This window comes from Symphodus melops (genome assembly GCF_947650265.1).
Source record: "Symphodus melops genome assembly, chromosome: 12".
Lineage (NCBI taxonomy): Eukaryota > Metazoa > Chordata > Actinopteri > Labriformes > Labridae > Symphodus > Symphodus melops.
The window spans coordinates 20,035,804-20,049,963 of record NC_136702.1 but is presented as its reverse complement, the minus strand read 5'-3'; the positions used below and the strand labels follow the sequence as shown (position 1 = coordinate 20,049,963).

The 14,160-nt window shown below is 41.7% G+C and overlaps 1 protein-coding gene across 2 annotated transcripts in view; it reads left to right on the top strand.

Moving 5' to 3' along the window:
• Positions 1–155: 155 nt before the first annotated feature.
• cavin2a (caveolae associated protein 2a) overlaps positions 156–14,160 on the top strand; it is a 28,510-nt gene continuing 14,505 nt past the window's right edge. The window contains exons 1-3 of one of the 2 annotated variants that reach the window (XM_079358198.1): positions 156–236; positions 2,587–2,645; positions 10,385–10,972. In XM_079358198.1, the coding sequence (XP_079214324.1) occupies positions 10,424–10,972 (549 nt within the window). In that variant the 5' untranslated portion in view covers positions 156–236; positions 2,587–2,645; positions 10,385–10,423. Of the gene's footprint in view, positions 237–2,586; positions 2,646–10,043; positions 10,973–14,160 lie in introns of those variants that run through there. The other variant, XM_079358197.1, reaches the window with a different exon arrangement.

The following is a 14,160-nucleotide window of genomic DNA, read 5'->3' as shown; positions in this document are numbered from 1 at the left end:
TGGTTAAGGCGATGGACTAGAAATCCATTGGGGTCTCCCCGCGCAGGTTCGAATCCTGCCGACAACGTCACCTTTTTATTTTTTTTATTTTATTATATTAAGCTCTTATAAGGACTTCCGGTTAGTTTGCATAATTGCTTTCTGCTCGTCACATAATAGCTCACGTGGAGGGCACGGGCAGGCTTTTCTCCACAAACAATCCTCCTGTTTGAAGGGTGATTAGACGCTGATCAGATGTGAGTAAATAAGCCTTATTTAGTAGCCTAGTTTTGGATTTTTCGGTGAAAAACATTTTTAGGTACTTTACTTCCTGCACATAAAGATGGAACCTTCAGATGGAATATTCAACACTTTTTTGTGTCCTGTTTTTGGTCAGCAGTCTCAGAAGAGATGTTTAATTCCATCAAGTTTTCTCCTGGTCAAAAAAAAAAGCCTACAATACACAAATGTCCAATCATTGAATTATGTTTAATGAAGCACATGTATCCTGCTCTTATTTTTAAGAACATGAACTTCCCTTTTTATTAGGCTACGTAAAGAGTTAGACAGTGCAGTGTTAAGACTACACTACACATAGACCTAATTATATTAAATACTAAACAATGTTTGTTCAGTATTCATGTTGAAATGAGTGGGGCTTTTTTTTTACCCTGCTGTAACATTTCATCTATGCACCAGTGTGATAAGATCTGTTATTCTGCATGAGTATAGCATCATTTATCCATTCCGTTAATAAAAAACGTGTAAAAACCAGTCACACAATGAGCTGATGAATTATCTGCAGCCTTGAGCGGGAGCAAAGCATGCATAACATTCTTCAAGATTTCATGTTTTGGAAACATCAAAGTCACATTGCAAAAGCACAAGACTATTCTAATTAAGGGAGAGGTCCGAGTTCATGTATGAAGTTCTCATGTGGAACCGCCTCCAGGGTCAAACACAGGTCATTCTGGTTGACTGAGAAATGTCTGTTATTAAAGAACCTGTGGACATGGAGGGGGGGGGTGCTTTATTTACTTATTTACTAAAGCTTGAAGATGCCCACCCGACTTTGTTGATTTTGAAGGAAATTCAGTCAATGACACATTCATACTAAGTGAATTTACACACATAGAAGCAGTCATGAAATTTAAAAGAAAACCTCACTGTTTTTCCTTATGTCTCTCACCTGCAGCAACAGCCTTTTCTTGACCTCCTTTTACATTTTAGGAAGACTTTGAATCTCCAATATGCTCGTCCCCCAGCCCATACTTTCTATCTTCTGTTTTTTCTGACAAAATATTTAAACAATTCTTCACTTTGACGTTTTGAATCATTTTTTTATAAAACCTTTATTAAACCAGGTAATTAACCCTTTGAGATCAAGATCTCGCTCATGAATATGTTGATAACATAAAGATATATTCATGTCACCTAGAGTCTTCATCAAACCCATCACAGACTGTGACAGCAAAGTTTAACACAGCTCAACATATATCACAGTCAAATTATTTATTACAGAACATAAAGTGTCAGCTGGCTGGACTCAGCCTGATGTTCCTGTCCTAGGTGCGCCCTTATTTGTATAGACATCTGTGTGTCTGTGGAGCCCCCAGCAGACCCAGTCAGTGTAATCCTGTCTGTTTCCTGTCCTTTCCTGCTGCTTTCTGCTCAAATCCAGTGGGCCTGAGGCCAGGGAGGTGTAGGAAGGAAATCTCTGTGAGTGTCTGAGTATCTGCTCTCATCTGCGGTTGAGGAATGTGGTGAATGTTCACTTAATGGAAAGCAAGATAGTCCCACTGTTGATTTCCCTTTCAGCCACGATAAAGAAACAAGAGTTAATGAAAACAGTCATACACAGACAGTGAGGATGTAAGATATAAAGAATCCCATCATATATCTTTCAATAGAGGAAGATCTTACACTCATTCAAACAGCATTTGATGTGATGTCTGTATCACATCAATATTTAGCTCTTAATTTGTTCAAGTTTAGACAGTCTGTTTTAGTAGCATTGTGCAAGAGGTTGAAGCTGGAGGAAAAACTGAATGTAATAGGGTTTATATCTTGGCTCTGACTTTAAATTACATGTTTGTCTTTTTATAAAATGTAAAAGGAGAAAGTGTTGATAGTATAGCTTGTTCATTTGAAAATAACCCAGCTTTAGTCACCCTGAGTGAGCGGGTGGGGGTCTGTTTCTTTGTCCTGCGACTTTTTCAGTGTTTTGTTTACGTCATGGCTTGCCTCAACAAAACATCCACCTCCTGCCACCTCCTCCTGCCAGACAGGGATAATGTCCCGCTGTGAGGTGCATGTTTAACCAACATTCATTTTCAATGGGTGGCAGGACAAACACTTGTTTTAAATATTTTTGCATCATTGTAAAAGACAGAGGGTTTGAAAATTATGTCTTTTTTACAGTTTTTCTGCTTCCTGAGGCATGTCTCCCTCTTGTGGTGAATATATGCATTGTCCCTGTTTTTGGTTGTTCAATTGGTGACGATGATTTCTGCTGATTGTCATACACTCGAGAACAGTTTCTGTTTCCTGACACATTTCACCTAAGGAAGATCTTGGGAATTAATGTTGCCTTTTTGTCTGCCACAGAGTAACACAAGAAGCTGTTCTCCTGTCGCTGACCTGGGGAATCTCTACCATGTTAATCAGTAAGTGTAACATATTTTTTGGTCAGCAGAAGGTGTGAGGTTTTAAGCCTCTTGACACACCGTCAGGTCAGATACGCTCCTTATTGTGTATAATGCTTGTCCTTTATAAAAATCAAAGTGGTTGAGTTATCAAAAATAATGTAAGGGAAATGTAAGGGAAAATGGCATCCTGAGATCAAACAGATGGTGATGGATCTTTAAATGACCTTTGTCCTCACAGACCAGCGCGTATTAGACACACGCTGGTTTAAAGGCGGCCTTGTACGTTGCTATTGGAGTGTTTGTTTTCTGTGCGTGTTATGATGCAATCTAATGGACCACAGTACCGAAACTAAACTAATCAAACTAATGTAGTTTTATTTTTAACCAGGCGGTAAAAGTGCTCTAAAAGGTCGTTTTTTTTAAAATATGGTATGTATGTGGCTTTGGCTTCTTGTGCAGTCAGCTTTAAGCAGACGCTGCAAACTGCAGTATGTAACACCTAAATATTGGCTTCACTTTTCTAAACCGGAGGTCACCACTTGGTGTAGACCTGTTTTTCATCTTTATATACACTCAATGTAACCTTCCAATAGTTTTTGTTTTTAAATGATATATTATGAATGGCTTTATTTGTGCACTAGACATGAGCAGAGATCTCATGTTGCACGTCATTCCTTCCTTTGGATGTATTTTATTGCTCTAGAGGAATTTCCCACCTTGACTTCTGATTTGTCCTTTTTTCCACTTTTTTTATAATTATCTTGAATTGTATATGGCTACGAAAATGTAAAGGGATAGAAAAATCCATGCTGCACACAGACATTTTCCACATATGCATATTCTCCACCTAACAACCCCTAAGATAGGCACTCTGCTTTGGAATCTGACACTTATCTAAGAAATTCATAACTCCTCATCTAGATCCTTGCTGCTGTGGAAAACATGTTTGTACTTGAAGACTTGCTTTCACATGTTGATCAGGTACATCGCCTGCATAAAAAAAAATACCTCCACGAATGGTGTGGAGAGAAGTACAAGTGATTAATGAAATAACCTGAAAGTCAAACCGATTAGCTGGAAGGCACGTCTGTCTCTCAGGAACCCACACTTTGTGAACCTTCAGGCTGATTGACTGCCCAGGAGAGCCCTCACATTGATTTTACAATGAGCTTCCACTCTTTTGGCAGGAAATGATTGGCCCATTGGTTTGAAAATTGATGGCGTTGAACACACTGAAACATCCACTCACACGAACAAGCACACACAAATAGAGACACGGTTCTTCACATTCTGACATTGTGTGTGTAAAGCTCAGCACCTCCAAAATTGGTCCATTAGCTACAGAATTGATAGCATCATAGCACACCTACCGAAAACAAACACAGACACACACACACCAATAGTCATGTACAAGGCCAAACTTATGCGAGCGTGTGTCTGACACACGCTGGTCTGTGAAAAAGGGTCATTTAAAGATCCATCGCCATCTGTTTTGGTCCCAGCATGCCATTTTCCCCTCAGTTGGGGCCTTTGATTTAGCGACAAAAAGGTACCATTGCTTCCTTCCTTCCCACTGTGCGGCCAGACATCCAGTTTGAGCCGGTTAAACAAATCAAACACTGCCGGGCATCCGTCGTATCATCACAGGTATGACCACCTGTGTGGGGCAGTTGATGTTAATCACAAACATTAGGGGTTCCTTTTAAACACTGATCAGAGAAGCTTGTTGGTTTGTCTCACGTAGATAAAAACCGGAGTCAACAGAGAAACAAATGAAACCAATTCAAAACAGTCTCATGTCATTTTTCCTTGCAAAGTCAAGAAGGCATGACCAGCACCATTTGGATAAATCAACTTCATATAAAGACTACACGAAAGCAAAACTGCATCCGTTCAGTTCATTCCTACAACTCCCGATTTTATTAGTTTGAAATGTTTATTGCGCAGAAGAAAATAGTTTTGTGTTGTGGAGGTTATGACCTCATCACTCGTCGCTGTTTCACTTTCCATGCAGAAAATGTAAGGTTCGATGAGAGGACGTCTGAAAGCCTCAGTCGGAGACTACAGGTGGACGATGGAGTGTTGGTGGGGTTGAATCTGGAGAACAATAGCCTACTGGTGCAGGTCAGAGCTGGCAAAACGGAGAGAGAGAGACTGAAAATCTTGCAGCTGTTCAATCGGACAATCTGTCTATAAACCAGTCACACGTATACCTATAAATACAATATCCACATGGATAACCATTGTATATACCAGTAGCTGTAAATATTGTTTTTTACCTTGTTATTCCACCTGGTGCTTATTTTAGTATCTCTATTTTATTTTACAGTCTAAATTATTTCTTTACTTCTGTCCGGTGTTTTTGAGCAACGTAACAACCAAATATCCTCCTGAGATTAAAAAAGTATTACTGATTCTGAAATAGACCTCCAATTGGAAAGAGGTGTTGTTGGGTGATTGTGGATAATGACGCATGTTAAGCATGGACTTTTCTTAAAACTACTGTGAGAGCCAGTCCTCCCTCAACAAGGAAGGTTGGGGGTTCGATCCCCACACTGAGTCCAACATTGCTCCTCTGGTTGGTTGATGGCTGTGTATGAATGGGTTCAGTTTCTTTTGATTGACACGCAGTGTACAAGTGCTTTAAGCAGTCAGGGGACTAGAAGTCCATTTACCATCCTCCTGAGTCCACCTAAAGGAAAAGTGTGCAAACATTTTAGGCCCTGATGGCCTAGCGGCTGGGTCGAGCCCCATGTAGTAGGCTGCAGTCCTCCAAGCAGGCAACCTGGGTTCAAGTCCAACCTGTGGTTCCCGTTCCCCCATGCCAGTCCCTGCTCTCTCCTCTGATACTCACCGTATCATCTAAGATAAAAGCAACAAGCTCCAAAATAAATTCCCGATCATTGATAAGTCCCAGGCCTCATGAAGAGATCCCACAGAAAGACAGACCTCCTAACTTTAGAAAACGTTTGCAAGGAGTGAAGGCTTGCTATTTTAGTGTTGACCTACAAGTTATATTTAGCTTTAATTAAGCCTTGCAGAGAATGAAGGAGTGTCCTTGCCAGAACAGCAGCACCACATAAACACTATACAGAAATGATGCAACATATTGGGGACTCATAACTTCATAACAGAAAATCATTTTTATGAACACATCTTTTAGCCTTTTTTGTCTACTATTTAAAAACATTTTTTTCTGCAGTCTGTCTCAAGGTGTTCTGGTTACATTCTTGTCTCTGCATCAGACACTTAGACAAACATGGCCTGGACTATATCACCGTTTTCTTACACCAGTGGATGCAGTTGGCAGGACTGGTGGAAGTTTAAAGGTGAAACATGTCTGAGAAACCTTCTTTGTAAAAATAATTAAATGTGTGTGTTTTTAAGGGTGTAGACTAAAGAGTTGTCCCTGCCCGACTTCTAAGGTAAACCGTGTTCTTCACCTCTTTATATGTAAAACACTTCTTCAGGGAACATAACTAACAAACATGTTGAGCTGTTTTCTCATAGAACTCCTGAAAGTTTCTCGAGAATTTACGTCACCATCCCCTCCCACTCCCTGGAGGGGAATTCTCGGGATTATAACCTGCTGCTGTTCTCACATCAGCTCACTTAGACCTTCTGCAGGATAAGAACCTTAGGGCGCTGGCAGGTGAAACTCGGTGTAAAGTCCAAGTGAAAATGATGGCTGTTTGTGTTCACACAAGGAGCTGCACCCAAAAAAGTTTAGGAGTTTTTGGTCTTGTTCAGAGAACTCCAAGAAAACTCCTGAGATATGTGCGTCAACACAAACGCACAGCATCGTATAGCGAAGTTTGTTGCTTTGTTCATTTATTTTTCGTCCCATCATACCTCTGTCAGGGATAGTCTGTGAGTTGCATGTAAACAGGCAAGTCAGGAAAGTATTTAGCACAGTCCTCTTGAATTTATTTAGATATTTCCAGGATATGTGAACACAGCTTTAGATTAAAAAGTAACATAAAGGCCTTATTTCCATGCAAATGAATTTAAGATAGTCTTCCATTGCATGTGACTGTGTGGTTAAATACAAAGAAACCAGCCAGGTAATTTGCCAAAAGCCAATGGTTACGTACCACACCCCATGTTAAAGAATATGAAGCAACTCCAGGAAGGTAACCAGGACACAAAGATCAATCATTCAGTGGCTTGCTGCAGCATGTTTGTTGAATTAAAGGAATATGATGAGTGCTGTTTCTGCTGTCACAGCTTGAATTGTTCTCGTTCTAAAGATACGTTTGCAGATTGTTTATAGTTGTTTTCAAAGTGAAATAGTGACTGTAACTGCCAATAAAAAGAGAAAGTTAAATAATTGCAGACAGTGATTCATAATCTCCATTATAATAAGTAAACAAAACTCTTCTTTTGTATTGCCCTCCTCTATATGGTCCAAAACTCACTCAACCGTCAGTTCGGTCATGCACTTGCATATCTTGACCTCTAAGGGGCATATCAATGTCTCCCAGCTCCCTTCACCAGCTTTTTTTTTTTAACCAATTGATTCATGAGCAGCATGTGCATGACTTCATTTTCTAAACTACATGTAACTTTAGGAAGAATACTAGCAAAATGGCCCTTAAATAAATATTTAATGTTATAAATACATGAGGTGAAAAGACAACATTCCTGGAGACATCACTGGAATTATGTGAAAAGTTCCACATACTGTACATTCGTGAAGAATCCAGGAAAGCAGAAGATAAGTTACCAAAAAGGGAAGCATGAAGAAGAGATGAACGGGTGGGAAGGAAAGCACAGGGACAGCTGCAAGAATGACAGGATGGGAGCGTCATTCCCTCTACTTTTATCCCATGGGTGAAAGTGGGAAAAAGTCAGAGTTCAAGAGCTTGGAACGAGAGGTCACACTTTTATGTTGACAATGTGTATGTTTCCAAGGAGAAGCAGCAGAGAGAGAGAGAGGGGACAGAAACACTGATGTTTTCAGTCAGAGGAGGAAGGAAATTTGTTTAGTGTGTGTGTTTAGCACTTCCATTCTACTGTGGCAACTTTGAAGCTTTAAGAGCGAGTAACCTCAAGAAGAGGTGCTAGTGTTGGATGTTGACATGGGAGAAATGTGTCACAAGCACTTTTGATATGTAAAGCTGGTGAAAGCAGTGATTGCGTGGCTTTTATTTTCATAGACACAATCACCAGTTTCTTTTTATTCACAGAATAGATAGTAATCTGGGGTAATACATTGCATTGGTTTCCTGACAGACAAATCTGTTACCTCCACAGACAGGGGAGCGTGTCTGTTACCTATGTTACCTCAACCCTATGATCCCTCACATCACTTGCCTCATTTGTGCCACCTGCTTATTCAGTCGAGCTGACATTTTTCAACCTGAGCAAATAATTTGCATGATTTTTGCATTAAACTTTGGTCGCATAGGTCTGAGGGATCATAGGGAGGACCCCACGGGCAGTTAGCCTAGCTTAGCACAAAGAACAGAAACAGAGGTAAACAGCCAGTACAACTTTTGCCAGTACAACAAATTCTTGTTGAAATTATAAAACCAAAGTATCAATAATAGGAGTTACAATAGGGTATAAATATGACCAGAAAACACTGTCGGGTCCTCTGGAGATAAAAGTGCCCATCCCTGCAGTTCCTTGAGTGGACACTTGAAGTAGTGCAGAACACCAAACTAAAATCATACAGGCTGAATGGTATGCATTATTAGGCTGCTTTGAGACCATTCCACATTATTACACCTCAGTATGTTGTATTGCATTAGTAATTGTAAGTAGAAGTGTAAAAACCTAGATGCATGCCCTGTGTTGAAATAACCATTAATTAGACATTAATATCAAACAAAAACAATAAACAGAACATTTTGGATTTCAGACTGTATAACTTTGGTAAATGAGTTAGCCATTCCGTCTTGTCCAAATATGCTAACTTGTAGCTATTATGAAAAATGTGAGGTTACCAACACAAACGATGTCACGTCAGCTCGTTTTACATCCAGTTTCCGCTGCTGCGCTGGAACAAAGATCCACCATCCCAGTCTGTGAACTGTTGCATTGTGAACTCCACAACAGGGTGATTGGTGTCCGAAGCTGTCTTCACATAAAAGGTATTCCTTAAAATTTATAGAGAGTTTTAAGCAAACTACCTCTGAAAGTTCCTCAGTTGGTTGTTCACACATGTTGAAGCTCACTGTTTGAGACTATCCATAGGGAGTGTTGAGCTATACATACCCTGTGATTGGTGCACAACCACAGACTGCTGCGATCTCGGTGCACGTAATTAAACTTGTGCATTGTTTTCTGTTCGCTATGATCTTTTGTTATTTTCAATCTTTCGAAAGACACGTAGCGTAAATATAAAGTCTTACATTGTACCGAGAACTGAGTTAAAAATGTATTACCAAAATCAGAAAACTAATCCTGTTATTCTGCAGAACTTTAAATTGAGCTACAAAAAACAGGACGGTAAATGTACCCTCTCGGTCCACTGTCAACCCATGAAGGCACAAACAGGCTAAAAATAAAAAAAATCACTGGAACCACCACGCAGTTTAAAAGACATTGGTGGGTTTGGACCTGAAGAGGACTCTAAACTGTGGCAATCGATTTGGCTGTTTTTCTTAGGTGTGACTTGTCTGTGTGTACACAATGGTAGCAGGAAGTTTATAATCTCAATGTAAGGGTGTGAGTACTTGGTATTGATTTTAGATGAGATGGAAGCTGACCAAGCTTCACCATATCAGGCAAAATCCAATAAAACTCAGCGGGCTTGAATATTTTCCCCAGTCTGCAGTGGTGGAACAAATTCTTTTCATAGTTCTCATACAGTAGGTTCTCTACATTGGAATTTATAACAAAGATATAAACAGAATATTCCCTCCCTCTATGAACATGTACAGACATCCAGTCCTTCTTTTCCCCCAACATATTTCCACATATTTGAGCCTATTTTAATGCATGGTACATTGAATGAGAGATTGTGTTACAAGAAATTAAATATTGACAGCGATAGTGACAAAGAGAAAGATTGAGAGAGAGCGGCAGGGAGGCGGGGCAATATGCCAGGGTGCAGATGAGCTCATTGTTGAAACAGGGATTTCCACATTTCCATGTCTCTGTGCCCCATGCCATGACATGGAGCACTAAAACAAGAGGGGAGAGGAAAGGGGCGATCACAAGCCCTGCAAAAACACTCACAAATAATAGGGTCAGTTCAACACATACATACCACATAAGGAAATATATATTATCTCAGCAGTGGAAACAATTCAGTTATGTTCCTGTAACACATAAAAAACACTGTCACACTGATTTGGAAAGTAGTTATGGAATTTATTATTGTTTTCACAAACAATACAAAAACACAGCAGAAAGTGCAGTAAACAAAAGAAGCCTTCACACATATTTTACAAATGCAGCCAGGCATGCACAAAGTAGAATGGTTGGCAGTTACATGAAAACACACGCACACAAGGAAGAACACACACACTCGAACACACAACTCTACCTCTATTCTGTCAATAGGGCCAGGCCTGCCCGGTTTCCACAGCAACCTGGCCCCTCCCTTTGGCTTGCAGGGGAGGTGTTTTGAAAGTTCACAGCGTGTTTGTGCCTGCGTGTGTGTGTGGATAGGAAAAGACAGAAAGGGGCGTGGATGCTGAAGCAAGTTAAAGAAGTAAAACAGCCTGTCTTCAGATCTGAGCTGGAGCAAGTGGCAGCAGCATCAAAGAGATTGAAGAAACACAACTTCATCTCTGTGTTTTTAGTTAACCCAACAAAGCGGGACATTTGACCACCTGTGAACCATGGAAGAAGACGCGTCCAACGCCGAGAAGAGCAGCGTCACCGGCAGCACCCACACCATCCCACAGCTGCAGACCGAAAACACGGAGCTCCTCATTCCAAGCCATACCCCGTCCTCCGCGCCGGCCTCCCCGACCCCGACCAGCACCCTCTCCCGACTGGGCTTCAAAAGTCCCACCAGCCCGACTGCTGTTGTGCCAGGAAGCCCCATCGACCGCGGCCAGGTGAGCGCCATCACCGTGGTGGCGCTGCTGGACAAGCTGGTGAACATGCTGGAGGCCGTGCAGGAGAACCAGCAGCGCATGGAGCAGCGGCAGGCCGACCTGGAGGGCGCCGTGAAAGTCGTGCAAGGTGACGTGACCCGACTGTCCAAGACCCACATCAGCACCTCCAACAGCGTCAGCAAGCTGCTCGAGCGCTCCCGCAAAGTGAGTGGGAACCTGAAGGAAGTGCGGGAGCGCATGGACAAACAGGCTGTCCAGGTGAAGAAGCTGGAGGCAAACCATACCCACCTGCTGAAGAGGAACCACTTTAAAGTGCTCATTTTCCAGGTGAGGAAACAAAGTCACTGGGGGGGGGGGGGGGGGGGGGGGGAATTGTTAGTAGTATGATGGAAAACACTCTCCCACTGGTTGTTCTAATGTTTGTAACTAATGTTTTCCAATTATTCTGACACCACATGCCGTTTATACTCATTTGACTTCTCACAGAGAAAATGATGGTGTAATGTGTAATTTCTGAAAAGAAACCATGGTGATGTCATCATGATGTCATCAGTATTACCTGAGTTTGGGCTTGAAAGATGCATTTGTATCCTTCCTCACAAACCGGCGGTGTGGGGTTTCAAACATGTTGGCATTTAGGCGGCAACTTGATAGTTTCTATTGAAAGACGCTATCAAGTTGCATTCTGGGAGTTGTATTCTGAGCTTTTGGAGCTTGAACATAGTCTTGAGTCTTAAAGTCATGATGTCTCATGTCCAAAAATGTTTTAAAGGCACTTGCCTGACTTCCCTATTAAGAACTCTGCATGTCATATTTTTTGCATAATATATTTGCATCATGAACTTCTCGTGGATTGATTGGCGTGTGTGTATTTGTATGTGGCTGTGCGTCATATTTGCATTGATATTTGACTGCAGTAGTGGGTGTGTTTAGATGTGTTCCTGGTTGGCACTAAAAGGTAATGTGCGGTCGGTTGAGGAGCACTTTGACATTTTCAACACTTAAAACGTGTTGAGCAGGATTTACACAACCTATAGAGCTAGATTGGTTTAAGAAGATTTTTTTTTTTTGCTGTTTTCTAACTTTGAAGTACACCTGAAAATACACGTTTGTAAGGCTCTTACAGTGTCCACTGTGTGTGCGTGCGTGTTTGAGTGTGCAATAGAGAGAGAGTTGAAGGGTGTGTCTGGGAATGGAGCTGTAGAGGATAATGGAGGAGGGCTCAGACTCTGACTGGATCTGTTTACACCCCACGGTCATAATTCAGTCAGATGGATGGCTTTTAGATGGATTTGCAACTTCAACTGCAGTATCAAATATGTAAGGGAAAACTTTATACCAGCATTATAAAAAGGGATAAACTTCCCAATTTCCCCAGGAAATCAAAAGTGGAACATGTGAAAAATATCCTTACATAACCCACCTCAAACTTTGGCAAAAAAGACAGCCCTTGACTTTTTACCTGCATGCATCTAGTAGCGTTAATTGTGCAGGTGGCTTCCAAAAGCTGCATTGTATTTGAACGATGCAATTTAACAAATAAAACATGATCCATCCATGGTATCTCTGCATTAGTAAGTGCAAATCATTTCATGAATATGCATGCATATGTGAATGTGTGTGGGTGCGTCTCAGCATGTGCATACAAGTGTGTGCCCAGACAGCAAAAGGAGGGGGGCATTGTTGACACAGCCTGGGCCTCGGAGAGCTCTTAACAGCCGTTGTTATCTGGTTTCCCAGGTACTGAGGCTCTGTTGTTCAAATGCAACAGGTGCCAAGACCTTCCCCTGTATGAAGTGACTCTGTGTGTTTAGCTGAGGCATCAGGGATCAATTTGATTGAATCACTGGTTATTTTTTATGCACAACAATGAATTGTCCTGTTGCCTAAGAAAATAGAGGAGTGGATGATGTGTGCTGAAAATGCATTCCCAAATTATATTTTTATGGTGCGTTTGCCTGGCTGCATGTTCCGTCTGTTTTCTTCCCTTCAAGGCATCCTGTGCATGTTTTTATCCGTTGTGTGGTACGGTTGTTGTGTTGCTCATTTAGAAACTGCTGATCAAAAGTCTGTTGACTTGTCTTTTTTCCTCCAATTCTGAGTCAAACTAGTAGTGGAGGATCTGTCGAAAGGTGCAGCAGGGCCAAGTTAGGGCGTGTGTGTGCGTGCAACCTGCTTATTGGATGTTAAACTGGTATGTTGGGTCAGGTGTATGCAGTTACAGAGCAGGTAAATGAGACTGTGCGTGCCTGTGGGGAGCGGGAAATAAAAGAACTAAGTACAGGCCTTGTTCCTTCTCCTCACTGAGTTTGTGTTGACTTTTGTGTGTCTTATCATTGCCTGCTTCACCTCATCCCTGTTTCACCTGCAGGATTGAGTTTTTTTGCGATCTGTTGCCCACTGTTTTTCAGTTTATGCATAAATGTCCATCATTTTTTAGGCCAACTCTGCTTCCTTTTTTTGCCTCCCAAAGAATCCAACTTGCTCCTGTCCAACTTTTTGTCCTTGGTCAAGCCACCTGTCATAATTCCCTGAAACTAGATGAAAGCATGCATGGCACCGCCAGCCTCACGCTTCTCTTTGATAACCTACATTGCCGCACAATCTGACAACCAAGAGCCCCAAACGCACTTCAGAAGCCCTGTTGCTATTGGCAGAGGGGTCCTCCTCCTGCTCTTCCCGCACGTCAAAATGGATCCAGAACACTCATCGCCCTGTATGTGCCAGTTGAGGTGGAAACACTGGAGGTTTGTGGGTAAACGCCCTCTATCACATAGAGCAGGGGTATACCAGGTCCAGGCTTTGGCCGCAGTTAGTCCAAAATGACAGCGTTGTCTGCCGCTCTGCTGCGTTCCTGTACGTAACAAGGACTAATGAGGACTTAATTACCGCTGCTTAGGCCTTGTTTGTTTGTTTTTGCGCGCCATTGCTTTCCTGTCTCCACATAGCCCCGCCCCCTCTTGGCCTTTTCTGTTTTACATACACACACACACACCCCTACACACACACACATTTACATACACACACTGTTTTTGTAGTTACTGTTCAGAAATGTATTGATGATTGTTCCTTTTCAATTATTAGATTAACTTTAAAGGCTAGTTACCTGAGTGTTAATATCAACAATCACCCTGGAGATATCGTACTTTATATGCATTACTGTTGCATGAAATTTGCCGTTCGTGGATTTCATTTCTTAAACCTCCCATCTGTTTATTTCTCTCTGGAATTCCTTCACAACAATGAAGTCAACCACAACGGCGAATTGAATTTGAGCGATGCAAGAATCTCATTTGTTCTCTCGCTTTGCACACGAGGATCGGAATTGACGTTTCGTTTGATAATCAGCTTGTTGGTTGTGGTTTTCTCACTGGGGTGGGAAGAGGATGTTTGGTGATTGTGTGTGAGTTTGGGAGTTGTAATTGCAGAGTGACCACCGTCAGAGCTCTCGCACACTTATCAAAGAATGTTCATATCACGAGGCAGGGAAAGAGAAACATGCTCACAAGCCAAAC